The sequence below is a fragment of the Camelus ferus genome, chromosome 33 (genome assembly GCF_009834535.1).
Source record: "Camelus ferus isolate YT-003-E chromosome 33, BCGSAC_Cfer_1.0, whole genome shotgun sequence".
NCBI lineage: Eukaryota > Metazoa > Chordata > Mammalia > Artiodactyla > Camelidae > Camelus > Camelus ferus.
This window is the reverse complement of record NC_045728.1, coordinates 6,770,381-6,789,320: the sequence shown is the minus strand read 5'-3', so window position 1 is coordinate 6,789,320 and position 18,940 is coordinate 6,770,381. Positions and strand designations below refer to the sequence as shown.

At 52.1% G+C, this 18,940-nt stretch overlaps 1 protein-coding gene across 2 annotated transcripts in view; it reads left to right on the top strand.

The window, feature by feature from the left end:
- PKNOX2 (PBX/knotted 1 homeobox 2) overlaps positions 1-18,940 on the top strand; it is a 233,735-nt gene that overhangs the window by 177,124 nt on the left and 37,671 nt on the right. For both annotated transcript variants that reach the window (XM_032472657.1, XM_032472656.1), the window contains one exon: positions 14,470-14,641. In XM_032472657.1, the coding sequence (XP_032328548.1) occupies positions 14,470-14,641 (172 nt within the window). The remainder of the gene's footprint in view (positions 1-14,469; positions 14,642-18,940) is intronic.

Here is an 18,940-nt window from a genome sequence, read left to right as displayed (position 1 = left end):
CAGCCCTTTCAGGGAGGGGGAGGGGGCTCTGCCTCCTGTAGGGTCGGATAATTCTAATTAGATTTGCCTGCCTGGGGCAGCCTGGCTGCTCCAAAGCACATCAGGGAGTCGGCATTTCAGGTCAATAAATGTAACCAGACCCTTTCAGCGGAGATTAGTGCCTGGCGATGACTTTTGGGAGCCCCCACCAAGGCCCCCTCCCAGAACTACAGAGGAAGGAAGGTGGGGGAGGCCCCTCCCTGGCCAGGCCCACAGGGCAGTAGGGGGCAGTGTGACAGGGAGGGAGCCTGCCAGTGCCCCTGAGGTTTTATTTGTATATGAATATGTGTTAATGAAATGTATTGGTTCCTTCTGATGTGGAAAGTGTGTGTGTGTGTGTGTGTGTGTGTGTGTGTGTGTGTGTGTGTGTGTGTGTGTTGGGGGAGAGGGGAGGCAGAGACTGCTTTAATTGGATCACACCAGAGCATCATCTGGGCTAATCAGCAAGGCAACCAGGAGCTCCCGCGCAGATTAATGATTGCAGCCTAATCCGCTCGGATCCCGTGATTGGATGCACATCGCGGGTAATTGTGTTTGTGGCCCAGGAGCAAGGCTGAGGTGGGGCCTGCGGAGGGGAGGACCCATGGAGTGGGGACCACAGGTTTGGACCCAGCTCAGATCTCTCCATTCCCAGGCCCACCTCACCCCTGGGGTTTTTCCCCCAAGAAGTTAAAATTTAGCTTGGACCACACCTCCCCACCCTTCTGTGCCAGTTGGCTGTGGGCTGGATGGTGTGAGGTGCTGCCTGGAACTTGGGGGTTAGGTGGCCAGCAGCGCTGAGACAGGGGCCAAGAGGGTGAGGTTAATCCAGCCTCCACTCTCCCTCCTCCCCTCCAGTCTCCTTCGTTCCCCTCTGAAGTGAGTGGGTTCCCATGGAAACCATGATGTCCTGGGGAGCAGAAGAGTGGCAGGAGCTAGGCCTGGCCAGGTGCGGTGGGGGAGGAGGTGGGCTTTGCAGAGACTGCTCTGCTAAGGCGTTGCTTCCCACCCCTGAGGCTTGAAAACCCTTCTGAGAACCTGGGAAATGGCCCGCCTGGCGCTGCAGAAGTTACCTGTTAGTGACAGCAAGTTCCAGGCTGGAGGGAGGGGCAGTGAGAGGGGGGTGGGGGCAGCGGTGCTTTGCTTCTCCGGTAACACAAGCTGGCGTTTCTCATGACTGAATGGCCTGTGTTAGTATCAGTTCTGTTTCCCACCCCGCTAGATCGTTACCTCCATGAGGGCAGGGTCTACGTGTTTCCACTGATTTATCCCCAGAGCTTGACACGATACCTTAGAGCCAGTGGCTTGGACTAGCACATGCTAAATCAGGGCGTGTCGAACGGACTCCTTAAATAGGCGAGGTAGTACCCGTGGGTATACCACGGCTCTAGGCTGGTGTGTGCTGGCACACTGGCTCTCGGGGGAGAGGGTCGGGGAGCCCTCATGTAGCATCTGCCGATTTCTGTAGTGTAACTGCAGCCACCATGGCCCCTTGCAAACTATCAGTACTGCTGAACAGAGTCAGGAGGGGATGCATACAGTCGGCTCTCTCCAGCCTCAAGTACAAACCCCACTCAGGAAGCCAAGCTGCAGGGGCACAGTTGTAACAGCACCTTTATAACCAGTTCTATGGAAAGGTTTTACTCACGGCATTAGAATCCCACACTCCTTGGTCCTCACTGGCCTGTCTGGTGCCCAGTCCTGGGTTCTAAATTTGGAATGTTCTCTCTTAATGGATTAATACTCCGAACAGTGCCTGGCACAGAATAAGTGCTTTATAAGTGTTTGCAATTGTGACTTTTCACCTGAACCCCAAGGCAGTGGATTTTCTCCTTCCTAGATTCTGCCCAGCTCTGTCCGACTCTTAATGTCTGCTTGAGCAAAGCCCCAACTTCTCCACCTTCTCCAAGTAGATTCCAAGGCTTTCCTGGTTTATCTGTTAACGAGCTCCTTCCCGGCAGCTCCAGAAACTCCACACCAAACCAGCCTCCCGCCTCCTCTTCAGTTTCTCAGCGGTCGGCATCTTGGCCTCTCCATGTAGCATCTGTGCTTCTTCCCGTCAGTCTCATCGCTCTGTGAACCACACTCAGGGCTTCCACCCACGTGGGACCTCGCCCTAGACAGCTCAGGCTGGAGGCCAGTTCTAGTTCAATGAAAGCAATGCATGTTTCTAAAGCCCTACTTGTAATACATTTGTCCCTGTCACATCCAGACTGGACCCCTCTAGAATCCACATTCATTTAGGGAAAGATCAGAACAGGGAGGTGAGCAGTGTTCAGCTCACTCCCTTGAGACCATCCCTTGAAAGGTCACTGAAGTTCAGGCTTGGTCCTGATGGTCAGGTTTGGTCCTGATGGTTATACAGCCAGAGGGGCAAAGGCAGTAGACTGGCCATACTGGGCAGCGTGTTGAGCTCCAGAAATAGACGTGGTGATAACTAGCTTGGTCACCTTCAAGTTAATCTCTCCAAGCCTGTTTTCCCAACTGTAAAAAGGGAAATTGGCATAGATAAACTAACATGATACAACAGAGGATAATATCTACCACGCAGACCAGTGTTTGCTGCATGGGGTGGGGTGGGGTGTGGGGGTTTTAAACAGAGGGGCCAACTGTGTCTTCTTGGCCTGTTCAGAATGGGAGGCATCTAGTGCTTTCAGGGAGGTGAGATCAGGCTCAGGAACACAGCCTGCGGACCTCAATGGCTGGGGTTTACATTCTGGCTCCACCCCTGGGCACTAAACCTTTCTGGGCCTCAGTTTCCTCATCTATAAAATAGGACTGAAAATAGTGCTATCTCTTCACTATCACTTCTTTGTTGTGAGGATTAAATGAGATCATGCCTAAAGTGCTTGATAAAGCACTTGATAAAGAATCCGGCATTCCCAGAGTGCCCTGCCGGCTCCAACTGCCATTAGATGTTTGGGGAAATGGAAGCGAGGGTGGTTCGGGCTAGAAGATGAATGCTGAGCGGTGACGCAGCCAGAGGCCAGCCAGGAAAGGGCTCCCAGCTGAATGGTCTTCACCCTGCAGTTCAATTCAACATTTCTTGAGCTCTGCTATGTGTAAGCATTGCATCAATTTCCGAGAGGGGTTCTGAATTAAGAACAGTCGGTCCAGGGAGTGGGAGAAAGATAGCCATAGAAAGGAGCTATAATATAAACTTGGCACATAGTATGGCCTCCAAAAAGTATTTGTGGAATTGACTGCAGGGCTTCTGGCCCCCGGCGCAGTGTGGGAGAGTTGCACTGCGCTTCCCAAGGGAGGGGATGTCTGAGGGAAATGATAGCTAAGCGGCCTTTCCTGGGCTGGGCTGGTGCGTGGGGCCGGAGGAGCCCCTGTGTCGGGGTTGGGGCTGGGGGGCTGGGCAGGGGGGCTGACGCTGTGTGTCTGTCCTCTTTAGCCTCTGCCTGGCCAGGACCCTGGGAACTGGCACTTCCCAGTGAAGCGTCTTTGAGGAAACTCTTCCCCCTTCTGACCAAAGGGTGTTCTGTCTTCAGGGAGTTGACCCTGGGGCTTAACCCTGTGCCTTCCCTGGCACAGTGCTTGGTCGTTCCTGGAACGTGCTGGGTGAGGTGGCCTGAGGGTGGTGCGGGAGAAGTTCAGCCATTCCAAGCGGAAGAGTCAAGACCGGATGCTTCTGGACTGGGTGCTGGGAGCAGATGTCCCAGGCTGCGCCCCAGCTCCGCTTTATGGGCTGAGGGCTCTAGCAGACAATTCTTGCTTTTGGAAGCATTTGGATTCACTGTCATCAGAGAAAATATCTCAGCTGTTGACCATAGTCAGGGGAGTGGTCCTGCTGGAACCATAATGTGAAAGTAAAATCGTGCTCAGTTCCCCCTGCCGGGCACCGGGCAAAGCCTGTTCCCTGCCCTTCCTGCCGGCACCTAGAAGGCCCCCCGCCCCCAGCCCCGCCTCCACACGTGCTGCTGGCAGGCACAGAGGCCACAGCTGCCTGGCCCGGGGAGCAGGTGTGTCCTCTGCTCCCACAGCTCACCGCCTGGCCCAGGCAGAGCTGAGAAGTCCAGGTACCCCACCAGGACAAGACACACTGATAAGAGATCCAGGAATCTGGAATCCCAATGACTTTTATCCTCACAAGTTTACGTTAGGATTGAAGGAGATAACCGATGCTAACAGCTGACAATGCTTGGCACATATGAGGCTCCCAGTGAATGGGGCCACATTGGTGAATAGTTACTGTGATCAGCACTAGGCCAGATCTGTCCCCCTTACTAGACAGAAGACAACTAGCCATTGGGCCTCCCACTGGTGTGAAGGGGTGGGATGGAAAGAGAGGGGAGCCGGCACGCTGGAGCATTGAGGGTTCAGATGGCCCATGGCTTCTCCTTAGGCCTGGCCTAAGCCGGTCTAGCCCCTCTCTTAACCAGAGAAGCCCCACTCTCTGATTTTCCCAAGCACTGGTCCATTTTGTGGTCAAGTGGAAAGGACATAGACTAAGACTTCAGTCTCAGTTCTGACTCTACCACTGAGCAGCTCATTTAACCTCTTTAGATAAGCTTTCCTACCCCATAGGGTAGGCATCAGATGAGAAAACTGAGAAGATGTGTTAAAAACTTCAAAGCTTTCTCCAACACACAGAAGTGTTCTCAGAAGGTTCTTTTGGAAACTCATTTGATGAAGTAGAGACTCTCTTGTGCTGCAAGGGTCCCGGTTCTCAAAGGGTAAACCAGGCAGCTCAGTTCTGTGACCCCAGGACACATATGACTCGAGGATGGTAGAGAAAAAAGTGGGGAGGAGGATGAAGTGATTCTAATAATGGTTCAAAAATAGTCTGTGAGAGAGGGGAAACAGTACAAAATTTGGAGTTTGGATGCCCAGATTTAAATCTCAACTCAGTCACTTATTAGCCTGATGTAATTATGTAACCACTTGGCACCTCAGTTTGTTATCAGTAAAATGGGGATAATAAAAATATTGGGTGTTTAAATGCAATAAGCACATGAAAAAGCACTTTGTAACTTACAAAGTGCCGCCAAATGTGTGTGGATACGTCCCTGCCAGTGCCTGAGGCAGCATGGATAGAGTTTCCCTTCCCACGCCATCCCTTCCCCCACAGTGCTTTCTCCCTGGGGACTGGCTGAATCTCAGGTGACTCAGATGGGACCTGCCTCTCGCTAGGTGCCAAACTTTGAGAAAGACACTTCTCTTTTCTCTTTCTGAGTTACCTCCCCTTAAAATGAAGGGGCTGATCATCAAAAAGAGATAACAAGGGATATTAAAGATGCGGAGAAAAGGGAACCTTTGTGCACTGCTGCTGGGATTGTAAACTGGTGCAGCCAGTATGGAGGATCCTCAAAAAATTTAAAAAAAGCTACCACATGATCCAGCAATCCCACTTTTGGGAATATATTCGAAGGAAATGAAGACACTCACTTGAAAGGACACCTGCACCCCTATGTTCACAGTAGCATTATTTGTGACATCTGAGCCAAGGAAACAACCTGAGTGTCCACTGATGGATGAATAGATATGGCAGTTATGGCATATATATATATATATATATATGCATATAATATATATATATATAATATACATATAATGGAATGTTATTCAGCCATAAAAAGGAAATCCTGCCATTTGTGATAACATGGAAGGACCTTGAAGGCATTATGCCAAGTAAAATATATCACAGAGTAAGACAAATTCTGTATGGTCTCAATTGTATATGGAATTTAAAAAAAAATTTACAGAAAAAGAGATCAGATTTGTGGTTATCAGAGGTGGAGAGTGGAGGGAGAGGGTAATGGAGGTGGGTAGTCAAAAGGTACAAACTTCCAGTTATAAAATAAATAATTACTAGGGGTGGAATGTACAACGAGAGGCTATAGTTAACACCGCCGTGTCTTATATAGGGAAGTTAAGAGAGTAAGTACTAAGAGTTCTCATCACAAGGAGAAGATTGTTTTCCTTTTTCTCTTTTTATCTGTATGAGAAGTTGGATGTTAGCTGAACCTGTTGTGGTCATCATTTCACAATATGTGCAAATCAAATCATCAAGTTTTATGCCTTAAACTTACACAGTGATGTATGTCAATTATTTCTCAATAAAACTGGTTTGGGGTAATGAAGGGACTGGACCTGAGATCTTACTGGGTCTCATGTTTTAGGTTCTTTGTATTCCTGCCCTTGTAGACTAGCCTTAACAACCAACTTGTTGAGAGTTCTCATTTATTTTTAAAGAAACATGCCACATGCCAGGAGGGAAGGGTGTGTGTATGTGTGTGTGTGTGTGTGTGTGTGTGTGTGTGTGTGTGTGTGTGTACACGAAGGGATGGGGACAAAGCAGACTGTGGTCCGCCCTGGGCCTCACACTTGCCAGGAATGGACGTGTCCGCCCACCTGGGGGAGGAGGGCTGGTCGGAGCCCAGGAGCCCTGGCAGATGCGATTCCAATTTAGCAACAAGAAGAAGTCCTCTCCAAGGCAACCCGGGCGAACACACCGCCCACTGGGCAGCGCTAAAAATACACCCGCATGGTTTCCACGTCACACCTGAAGTAAAAATACATCCAACCAGGAGCTGCTGGCTCGTCCTCCCCCATCCCTCTCTGCTCTCTCCATCTGGTGCCTTGGAGGCGGGGGAAGAGGAGGGCTGGTCGAGCACTCCCTTCACACTCACTCCTCTCCCTCTAAGACCTTACCGGCAACCCCCCTGCCCTCCCCCCATCACCCCCAGCAGAGCAGGAGAACCCAGAGGAGGCAGGGCCCTTAGCAACTGTGGCTAGAAGCTGCCAGGCGCCTGGTCTGGGTACCGCAATGGAGTTGATTCTGAGCCTGAAAGAACTTTAGGACTGTGTCTCAGAATCTTCACTCACTTAGTCAGTGCTCCCTTCATTCATTCATTCGTCCCCCTTCATTGATTCCCCTAATATTTACTGACCTCTGCACAGTGTGCCAGGCACTGTGCTGGACCCTTGGGAATTCAGAGATAAGACCATGGATCAGAGGAGCTCCCCATGTCGTGAGGAAGGCAGATCTGTACACAAACAACTATAGGTGGAGGGTTTAATCGTTGTCCTAAGGGAAATAAAAATAAATTCTTATTGGCAGTGCTTTTTCAGTTAAAAAAAAAAAAAAGAGGTTCTGAGTTCTGATAAGTCAGTTGCACCTTTCCTGTCCTCGTTCTGTGCCTCTGTCTGAATTGACATGTGGGCTTGTTTCCCCGCCAAATGAGTCAGTGGAGCCGGGATTATATGTTTATTGGAGCGGCTGGCGTCGATGTTGCTCTGAATAAAGAAGGTGCCCCACACCATCCCAGGGAAGTGGAACGAGCATTAGTTGACAGCTGAGTAAGTGCCAGATGCTCTCCGTGTTTCTTCATTTACTCCTTACAATAACCTCTGTGGTAGGTGGTGGTATCCTTGCCTTATAAGAGGAAACTGAGGCGCAGAGAAATTCAGTCACACATTGCTCGAGTCACACAATTAAGTATCTGTCCCCAGAGTCCATGCTTATTTCAGACCACCCAGCTTCTCACCAAAATTGTGAGTGAGGTCAAGGTAGAAACCCCACCCCCACCAGCATTTCTCATGGTGGCTGGGAGGAGGCGATGGTTTCTCTTGCTGGAGAGACCAATCAGGGAGCCTTCGTGGAAGAGGTGGCATTTGGAGCTGGATTCTGAAGGTTGGGAGGAGGGACAGAGAGAGACACAGGAACAGGCATTTCAGGTGGCGGGGACGGCAGGAGCACGGGAAGCCTGGTTTGCCAGAGCTGGTGAAGGGGGTGGTGAGGATGCGAGGGGCCTGGGACCACCTGCCCTCTATCCAGCCACAGCCTTCCCTGCTGCGTCTGTTGAGGAGAAGTCCTGAAAAGAGAGCTGAGGCCACCCTGGGACGCGCCCTGGGTGCTCATCTGATGATACTCATGCTGTCTCTTCAGCGTCCAGGAGAGGCTTCACTCTCGTTCTCGGAATGACTACTTGTCTATTCACGGGCCTTCTGGTCGTGAATAGATGCCCAGGCAAGGGGCAGGGGGCCGTCCTGCAAAGTGGCTCCAGGCTGTCATCTCTGATTCTGTGACCCCAGTGACCTCTGACCTGGGGTTCCAGAAATAAAAGATTACAATCCAGCCCCTGGGTAGGGTTTCCAGGGTGCTGAGCCTTTGGCAATTTGAGAGCTCCACTGTGTGTGGGTGGAGGCTAGATTGCGTGGCTGGAGAGCCGGCCTGGTCCCTGCTTGCCCCCTGGCACCCCACCTCACTGGCCAGTGACTCATGTCCCCTGCAGCAGTCTGACCCCAACCAGCTTACGCTCCCACTGCTTCATCCCTGAAAGCCTCCACGCCTCCTGCACATCCCCTCCTCTGGACCGTCCATTCTCATCCCAGCTAGGAAGGGCCTGGAGGCTCCGACACCCCGCCCCCACCCCCACTGGAAGAGGCAGCCAGGGCTCAGGGACAGGTGAGCACTGATACTGGGCCCCCGCTGCCCACCTGGCCCCAGCCCCGGGGGTCTGGGCTGTGAGGGGAGGTGCAAGACGGGCCTGGGGGCTCCAAGGTCAGTCACAGAGAGAGGCAGTGGACAGCCAGGCAGGCAGCCGCACAGTTGGCTGGACCCATAATTGAGGTCTGCAGTCCTGGCCAAGGTCACAAGGGAAGGGATGGCTGAGAGGCTCAGAAGTGACAGAGTGGCACGACCGTGAATCACAAGGTTTATCACCCAGAAAGGGAGCTCAACACTAATGTCTCCCGCTGCGTGTGACCACCCCCCCCCCCCCCGTCTCTGGTGCTTGGTTTCTCTCTGCGTAGCTGTTCTCTGTCTCTGTCTCTTGTGTTCTTTGCATCTTAGCCTCTCGGAAGCTCTGTACTTCTGCATTCTTTCTTTTTCCCATCTCTGCTTCTCTGTTTCTGGTCCTCTGAGCAGAAAGGAATGTTTAAAAGAATTTTTTTTAACCTAGGTGGTCCAAGGCAGAAGGAAGGGAAGTAGAAAAAGGCCCACTTGTCTTTTCTTGCGTCCTTTTGACAAAAGGAAATGAGCTTCAGCCTTGTAGGGGAACTTCAAATTAGACATGAGTATAAAAATTACCAAGGAAGTTGTGGTCTCCATCCCAGGAGGTCTTTGAAAATGTTAAGGAAACCTATTGGGCCAATCTACATCAAGAAAATCTGTCTTGAGATAGGGAGGAATAAAATACAAGGTGTTGAAGCTTACCTGCCTGAGGATCCCCTCAGAAGCCTCACCAGAAAGGTGGGCGTGGCGGGGTGAGGGGGAGTCCCAGATCCCTTTGCCCTGAAGGAAAACGGGGGCTTTGGTGAGGGGTCTCAGCTCCTCTGCTGCCAGACAGAGGGTGACATTCAATTTTACAAAGGGCTTCATCCAAAATCCTGCCCCATTTAGGGCCAGGATGTGTTGGGTACTCCCAGGGCAGCCCCACACATCCTGGCCCCAAACTGGGCATTTTAGGTCAGTGAGTATAGGTGATGTAAAAAACACGAAAGCAGAAATGTCAGAAGTAATTAAACCAAATGATGGCTTAAACCCCTGTAGAAATCAACACATCCGGTTTAATCACCTTCTTAAGCCAGCACAAGACTGCAAGTCTGTGGAGAGGGGTCCTTTATTTCTTTGAATCGTTAAGAAGAACTGCATATCTTGAGCTTGATTTTGGTTCAGATGCTCCTGGGAAGAGGTGATGAGGGCTGGGGTGGGGGTGGGGACTCAGAAAAGAAAAAAGAAATAATAAACTGTTATTTGAGATCATCTCTTCTCCTCTGCTCCTGGCTCCGTCTGCACTCAGGACGGCCCGCCCTCCCGGCACCCAGGCAAAGGCACAGTGCTGCGTGTGCTAAATTAGGCCATTAGAGAAATTCATTTCTCTTTATTAGTCTGTGTCAAATCCTTTTTATTAGTGGCTGGAAACGACCTCTCTTCTGCAGTAAAATGTCATGCCAGTTCACTCCTTTTATTTGTTCTGCACTGACGAGGCTCAAACTCTCCCTGAATTAGTGCGGGGAGATTTATATCCTCCAAATTTTGAACGGCTTAAGAGAGATTGGGGTGGAGGGGGCGGCCAGGCGGGAGGCCACGTGGCGGGGGGAGGGGGACAGATCAGAGAGGGAGAAGGTGAGCGCTCCTGGAGGTCAAATGTCCTCGGCTCTTTGGAAGTAAAGTCTGATGGCCACTTTTCCTCTCTGGACCAGCATCATCTGGGCTCGGGGGACCGTGTTTCCCAGTTCCTGCACCAGCCTCTGAAGAGTGCTAATCCACAGGGGGAGAGGTCTGAACAGCAGGAAGAGGAACTCCTTAAAGCCCATTTTCTAGTTGGACAGACTAAAGCTCAGGGAAGGTCACGAATAACAGGGCCAATATCCCACACCCAACTGGAAATCCTTCCTCCCATCCCATGCCTGGCTCAGACAAGGCCATTCATGTCTAAGATGCCCAGTTCTCATGGTCCCTGCCCTGTTCACCCCACTCCACCACGGGCCTGCAGTGGGCGCTGCTAGAAAGGACCCCTTGAGGGTCGCTTCCAGCCTCTTCCCCAGCCTCGTGGGGAGATGTTGGAGGGTAGCCTAGAAATACAGGTCAACACCTAGGCAGGTGTAGGATGGGCAACTGGGGAAGAGGCTAGGAACTGGGCTGGTAACAGCCTTAGAGAAACCCACAGCATGACTGCAGTCACGGAACCCGGTTGAGTCACTGGGAAACTGAGTCTCTTTCTCAGGGGGTGGTACAGAGCATCTCCCCGAACTTGCGGTAGCAGATAGCAGTCTGGATTTATCGAGAGACCCAGGTGCATAGAGCATGGGAGCCACAGGCAGCCCCGCTGCCCCTGGCTGTGGTTCATATGAAAAGCTATGGGTAGGCACAGATGTCATCTGAGCTCCCGGGCTCAGGGACCAGGGATCAGGGTGGGTGGAACGAGAGGCAGGAACCTAGAGAGGGCGGGGTATGAGGAGGGAGGATTTGGGGGCTGACAGTGCAGCTCAGGCAGGGAGGGGCTGGAGAGAGGTTCATGGCAGCACCCACGAAGCCAGCTTTGTGCACTGTGGGTCCTTGGTTAACTTCAGGGAGAAGGGTAGAAAACACGTTTCCTTCTAACGAGAGATTGCTGGAGCCATAGAAATACCCCCAGATATGCCCTCGTCTCTCTCACACACACACACACACACACACGGGAGATCTGACACCCACAAGAAAGTTTTGTAAAATGGACTGATGGTAAAGCATAGAAGGTGCACGCTGTCCCGTAGTGGAGGTGACAGTGCCTCTACCCCCCTCCCAGTCCCTGAAACCCCGCCCTGTGCAAGACGGATGATCTGACTGCAGCTCACTTCTTCATCTCCATTTCCTTCCTTCCCCCCCTCACCTGCCTTACTGCAGCCACACACGTCTGGATTTTGTTCATTTCTATCTCAAGTGCTTCACTTTTTCTCCTGCTTGGAATGCCCCTCCCTCAGATCTTTGCATGACTGCCTGCTCATCGTTCAAGGCTTAACTCAAATGTCATCTCCTCAGAGAGGCCCTCCCTGACCACTCTCCTCGCTGCGGGGGCAAGGACAGTGGTAGAGGACACCACCCTCCTCTCGCCATCCCAGCTCCAGCGCTAGTAGCTGGGAGTCGCAGTCATGGGCAGATCCCTCCTCCCCGCCCCACATGCCACTCACGCTGTGTACACAGAGCACACAATCCTCGCACGCAAATTGCATATAGATAACACACATGCACACAATATCAAGCATATGCACCTTGTATTCACAGCACACAATCTGCACCCCAGTTCCATACACACAACCCATATGCACAGTACTGCAGAGTCACAACACCGTGTGTGCACACACAGTAAAATCACCCAGGAGAGCCCACTTACACAGCACTCATGGTCGCTCTCGTGGACAGCCTACATTCTACCCAGGTGCACACGTGTGGTCATGCACACACACGCACACACACAGACCATCCCTTCCCCATTCAGCAGCCGCCCACCCTCCCTCTAACCCGTGAGAAAGGAACGTGCGGTGCCCGGCGGCCATCGTGGGGCTGGGGGGCTGCACCCCCACCACCTGGCTCGGTGCTGCGGATTATTAGTTCCTGGTAATTTAGTGCCCTTGTGCGGAGTCGATTTGTGCCTTTCATTCCTAATTGATCTAGTGGCTGTTTAAATGGCAGCAGGCATCTGTTGAGAGTAGGAAGGTTCATAAGGCGCAATAATTCATAACACCGTCTGGAATTTGCCTTTCATGTCCCTCAGCTAAACCACTGCAGGGCTCTGCTTAAATCACAGCCACGGAGGCTTTCTTTGGTATTCCGCTCAGGGCCAGGAGAATCTTGCATTAAACTGGGATCAGGTTAGATTAGACTATAATATGCTGCGGTATTAGTGGCTGCAAATGAAGACTTAGACTGGAGTTTAACCCCTTCACCTGGTTTTCTCTTTGTCTTCGGCTGATGGCTGAGCAAACCCATTGTTTTCCCACCGGCTTCCTAAGGGGGCTGAATAGACCTTCTAGCAATTTGGGGCTTCAGATGGGCTACCCTCAGCTGTTGACCCATTTTTCCCTCCAGACTATAACCCAGCCGGCGGCCGCGGAGCCTGCTGTTCATGCATCAGCTCCCAAAATCAGGGTTTGGGGAGATGGTGCCCCGGGGCAGCTCTGCCAGGCGAAGCAGCTCACCTGAAGCAGAAATGCATCTGCCCACAGCCCCACTGCCCCTGAGCCTGAGTAGAATGACCAGTAGGTATGGGTTTGAGTGTGGGTGGGATTAAGCCCCTTCTGCGCTTTTGCCTAGAATTATTCGAATCCCAGAATGCGACAGGCTCGTAGGGGTTGCCTGTCTGCCTACAAATACTATGTAGGCTGGGTGTTCAGTCCCTCTCGGTGTGTTTAACCAAGGGTGCTGGAGGGGAGAAGCGTGATCTGTCTCCCCCGTCAGGACTCACGGCGCTTTTCAACATGGCAGCCACTAGCCACACGTTGCTATTTAAGTTAAAATTAGATAAAATTAAAAATACAGTGTCCTGGACATAACAATCACATTTTAAACATTTACATCATCGTGGAAAGTTCTGCTGGGCAGTGCTGGCTAGGATGTCCCCGTTGGCAGATGCCTGGGGGCCAGGACATCCTTTCTCCTCTCCCAGCAAGCAGCACTCAATCAAAAGGAAAGGAGCTAGACTGGGTGGTCCCAGGGTACCGAGGAAAGCAATCAGAGGGGGATGTGCAGGTGCTTTTGGGGACCACAGTGGGAGGAAGTGGGGCTCTTGAGTCCAGTGTCAACACCCTGCAAACATAGGGACATGTGCCGGATGTGAAGACGTGGCTGTTCACTCGTGCTGCAGAGAAATGAGAATGAGACGCACTTCCCCGTGCAGACAGGGGCACACGCGTGGCATATGTATATATGGTATATTCCACAAGTATTTATTATGACCCTCATGCCACTGCTAGCCTCTGGACAGACCTGATGAATAAGGAGGGCCTGCTTCCTGCCCTCATGGAGCTCACAGTCTAGTGGGGAAGTCAGATGATGAAACAAATGACCCAGAGAGCCGGCAGCTTAGCCTGGGGGAAGGGACAGTCAGGGGAGCTTCCCAGAGTTGCTGATGGCTAAGCCAGGACCCTCGGAGCAGCCAGGTAAGCACTCAGCCTACATCCATCCATCACAGAACCTCCCTCACACCCACATACCCACTCACACTCCCGTGTTCTTCACTCAGTGATTCATTGTCGGTCACTGAATATTTATTAAGTGCCTGCTGTGAGCATGCAGGGTAAAGTCCTAAGGATACATACACTGATCATTAAGACAGGAATAGTCTTGGAGGAAAACAGTGGGCAAATAAGGATGCAAATAATTATTTAATTACAGTTGTGCTAAATGTGTGATGACAGAAAGCTGCAGTGTGGTGGTACATGTGTAACTGGGGTGTCTGACCTAAACTCTATTGGCCAAAAGATGTAGGACAGGTGGAGACATCTGCCCCCCATGTGTGACGAATACTCAGGCTCACAGCCCCGCCGACCACCCCCCACACTCACAGACACACGCAGGTGCTGCCCTTGGCTGGCTCCACGCAGCCAGCAGTGGGTCTGTGACCAACCGTGAATGTTCCCGTCTAGGACATTTCTGGACACTTCCCACGTTTCTTCCCCGGATTGACCTTGAGCCAGAAATGGACACCTACTTCTTTGAAGGATTATACCCAGTTTCCCTCATCAACTCTCTATGCAGTTTATCTGGACAAAGAGAAAAGTTAGGCCCCCTGTGGGGAGGAACAGAAGCCTCCGAGGCCCCAGGAATCAGGAGACTGGCTCTTCCGTCCCGGGGCATGAAATGCTGCCATCTAGGCTGACCACGGCGACTGGGACTTTCTCAGGGAGTGGGACCCTGGGAGAAGAAGTGGCAGGAGTGTGGGAAGGGACCCTGGTGGCTTCTGAGCTCCAAGAGCAGCAGGTCTCTGAGTGCACATGTATGAGCTCTTGATGTCCCCGCAGGCACCCTCTTTTCCCGCTCCTGACGCTGCTGTTTGAGAAATGTGAACAGGCCACCCAGGGCTCTGAGTGCATCACCTCCGCCAGCTTCGACGTGGACATCGAGAACTTTGTCCACCAGCAGGAGCAGGAGCACAAACCCTTCTTCAGTGATGACCCGGAACTGGACAATCTGGTAAAGACCCTCCGACCCCCGCCCTGGCAAGGGTCTTCCTACCCTTCGATCCCCTCCAGATGCCCTAGAAACAATCCAGGTGTACCGTTCCAGCCGCTGAGAACCATGTCTAAGTCCCTTAAAGTTGCATGCACAGGTGTCGCTGCCAAAGCTCTCCCCTCCCCTGCCTCTGAGCACCAGCATCTACCACCCTCCTGCAGCACAGACAGGAGGAAAGGGGCGTCATAGCGCCCAGAATGTCTGGGGTAGCTGTTCCCAGGGCTGGGGTCCTGGCACGTTAGTAAATCTGTCTTGGGCTGCCCAGAGAGGCGCTGGTGGCCGATGTTTTACAGTGTAGGGATGAGGGTGACTGGTGGCCGATGTTTTGCAGTGTAGGGGGTGAGGGTGGCGGGCTTCTCAGGCACATCGGTGGAGAGGAAAACCCGAGACGCAGCCATGTTGAGAAGACCAGCAGATGTCCTGCCCATTTTGGGGGACACAGTAGATCAGGCTCCCAAATTTAGCTTGTTATCCAGATCACCACTAAACTTTAAAAAGGGACATATTCCTGGGACCCACCGCCTGGAAACTGATTCAGTAAGTTTGGTGGGGCCTGTGAATGTATGTTTTTAAAGGCTTCCTAGGCAATTGCAGTCTTCAATAAGGCTCGGTAACGACTAGATTAGACAATACCTGAAGTTCTCATCCAGCCGTGGGGATTCTACTGAGGGAAAGACAGCTGCAGAGAGCCTGCTCTGTTCTTCATGACAAACGGTCATCCTGGGATTATGAACCCAAATTCTTGATTTTTCTGTGGGTGGATTACCCAGATTCTGCACGGTATATTTTGGAAACTCTGAAAAACTCTCCTCCAAAAATTGATTGATTATAGCGCTGACCTCTTGCGTCCAGTACCTACTCCCAAAAGGGAAACAGAATTAGAAAAACAAATGTGACTCTGGGAAGGAAGGAAGAAAAACACACACACGCAGTGCACCTGCAGAACAGATTTAAATGACTTGGGTATTATTCTGTGTTGTGAATTATCCACCCCACTGCTTCTCTCAAGAGCTGAATATGATACTTTATGGAATCTAAAGAGCTACCAGGAGAGCCCACCCCGGCCTGGAAATTTGTGAAGTGTTAGGATGCGTTTAGAGGCCGGAGGATAAGCACTTGGCCGAGCAGGACTGTTAGTGCAGGTTTCTGGGAGGCAAGGCCCAGATCCACCTCTGCTCACCCCTGGTCCTCCCTCTCCCCTGCCTCGGAGCCCAGACCCCTGTCTCGCAGGTGCCCTGGGAGAGCCATCCCAGAGTGGGCTCTCCAGTTGGTTGATGGTAAATGCAGGCTGGTCTGGTTCTGCCCTGCTGCTCAGCTGATCAGAATCTCAGAACTGCAGTTGTGGGTCAGTCTTCAGAAGTTACACCCACGCAGCCAGGGAGCCAGGACGGGAGGCGGCCGTTTCTGCAGGAGCTGGAATGAAGCCGGGGGGCCAGGGCCCACTGGCCAATGGCCTCCTATTCTAGTACAGCCTGGAAAATACCCAGAAGCGGCCTCCTGCTTGCTCTCCTCTGGTCCACACTACCTGGTCCCTCAGGGTTCTGCAAAGACTCAGATTTCTTCATTTAATCCAAAAAAACTTGGTTAGTGTCTGCTCCATGCCACGCCTGGCCGAGGGACGTGGATGTTGTGGGAGCTGCTCCATGGCCCCAGCCCCCCGGTGTTCCCCAGTCCTCTGTCTCAGGCTTGCCCAGAAGAGTTAGCCACAGTCAACGACTGATAGATTGATTATTTAAATGGAGGCACTTGAGGGAGCTGGGGACCTGAGCCGGCTACACAGCCTACCCTCTAGGTGACTTTGACGACAACTCCTTTGAAGCTCAGTTTCCTCGTCTGTAGAGCCAAAATGCCGATCTCCTGTGACTGTCATAAAAAGTTAACGAGATGGCTTGTGGAAGTCAATGACCTTTAAAAATGCGTGGCATCCAGAAGGTTGAGGTCAAATGCGGCATCACTAAAGCAAGGCATTCCAGTTGCCTCAGCTCACCTCCAGGCCATCAAAGAGACTGTGTGGTGGCCAGGAGCCTGAAACTCTACCTGAGGGAAGGGGAGGGGGTCGGGCATTACACAGTGCCCTCGGCCCCACTTGTGGTCCTGTGTCGGAGGCGGGAGCTGAGAGGCCAACCACAGGAGCCATCATTAGAACAAGAATCATGCAGCCAGCACAGCCGAGATGCACATAATTAGAACTTAGAAAAAGGTCAGATCGCGTCATTATCAGCTCAATCAGCCGCCGAGTGCCACAGCCAGTTAATTTGGCATCTGTATTTTTTACAACCCCGCACACGTAGCCCAGCGGACTGTAACTCTTTATCCGGACAGATATACTGCGCAGCAGAGCAGGGACATAAAGTGAGAGACCCCAAGCAAATGAGCTGAGATAATTGAGAGATTTATTTTTTATATATATGTGTGTCAGAGCGGCTTTCCTTTGCCCTTGAATGTTGACTTTCATAGGCAAGATTGTCAGGAGGACACTGGGGTCCCCCAAAACTTTGTCCCACCCCGGCCCTGGAGCAGTGCCCTAATCCTGCCTCCTCCCCAGCCCCAGCAGGCCCACCGCTGGGACGTGGGTCCTCCCGGCTCTGGCTGGTCCCCCTCTTCCGCTCCAAGCAAATGGCTATGTCTCCCTCCCCTTGCTCCCACAGTCCCAGACAAGTTCCCATGGGAGCAGCTGGCCGAGTTCTTCCAGAGCTGCTCAAAGATCAGAGAGTTTCCCAGATCATAGGTTTCTGAGGGACCCGCCCTTCCTGGTCAGCCGGCTGCTCCCACAGCACCCCTGCTGGAAGAGAAATTTAGAACCACAAAATGTTAAGGGGGAAACCACAACCTTAGAGAACAGTGCGTCCATTTTATAGATGGGGACAGTGGAGTCCGCAGAAGGAAAATGACTTGTCGGCAGCTGGGCTGGCTCCTTCTACCACATCAGCCACCTCTCTTCTTCCTGGGGGCAATAAAGCCCTCATCTATAAATAGTACCACCAGCACCTCTCCCTCTGGTGCCCACACTCTGACCCTCTCCACCTCCCTGCTTCAAAGCCAGGGGGATGGCTTTCCACCCCTGTGGTGGCTAAGCCGGAATACCCTCCCTCCAATTCCCATAGCCACCCAGTGCTCGCCAGGCCTGTCACCTGGCCCGCTGATCCCCTGTTCGGGCCCAGCAGACTCTGACTGGCAGTTGGTACAGTGTGTAAAATTTGCAAGTTCCCGAAACCCCTTTGAAAGGTAAAAGCTTTTTGTTTTATGAAATCTGATTTATGGGCCCCCAGTGCCAGGCCGAGGTTTTATATATTATGCAAGATTTCAAACCGAGGCTGTAAAACGTACGGTTTCAGTTTCATGCATGGAATTTTTTTATGTGTAAATTTTTTAACATTTATGGGGCACGTTTTAATGAGACTCTGGTGTGGCTCAAGGGACAGATTATAGCTGCCTGACCGCAAAGCCAGCTCCAAAATGGGGCCCCCCAGGCCCCTGGGCCCACTCTAAGGAGGCAGGGCCGGAGGCTGGAGGCACACAAGGGAGGGAGGCCAGAGCCCTGGGCCCACGGAGACCACGGGCTGGCCACTCGGCCTTGTGTCCAGAGCAGAAAATCCCGCAGGACCCCAGGACATGGAAAGGAAATAAGATCATCAAAGCCAGTAATAATTAACATTTACAGCGCACTTACTGGCTGCCGGGTCCCATTCTAAACACTTCACATGTATTATCTTATTTAATCCTCTTTTCCAACCCACAAGGCACACATTACTATTATCCCATTTTAAGATGAGGAGCTTGAGACACGAGCTGAAATCAGCAGCTCAAGACCACATGGCTTGTACGTGAGGCAAACGCAGGCTTGGAGCCGGCCTTCTCTTAGTGCTTCCTGTGCACTTGTCTTCAGTTCTCTTCTGGCCAGATCTCATTAAACCCTCAGGACGACTCGGAGGGAGTTGCTGTCATCATCCTATTTTACAGATGAGGACACTAAAGGGCAGAGATGACGTGGATTGTCCAGAGGGTCCCAGTAGGTGGAAGACCCAAGACTCAGCCCCCAAAACCCACTGTCCTCCAGCATCCTCAACTCTGCCATTTAGTTCCCATGATCGCCCTCGGAGGTGCTCATTATCATCCCCATTTTACAGAGGGGGAAACCAAAGACTCAGAACCCTGTAGCTGATACATTACAGAGCTGGGATTGTACCAGGTGGGTCTAACTCCCGAAGCCCATCTCTTTCCCCTGAACCACAGTCCTTGTCCAAACTCCGAGGACGTCAG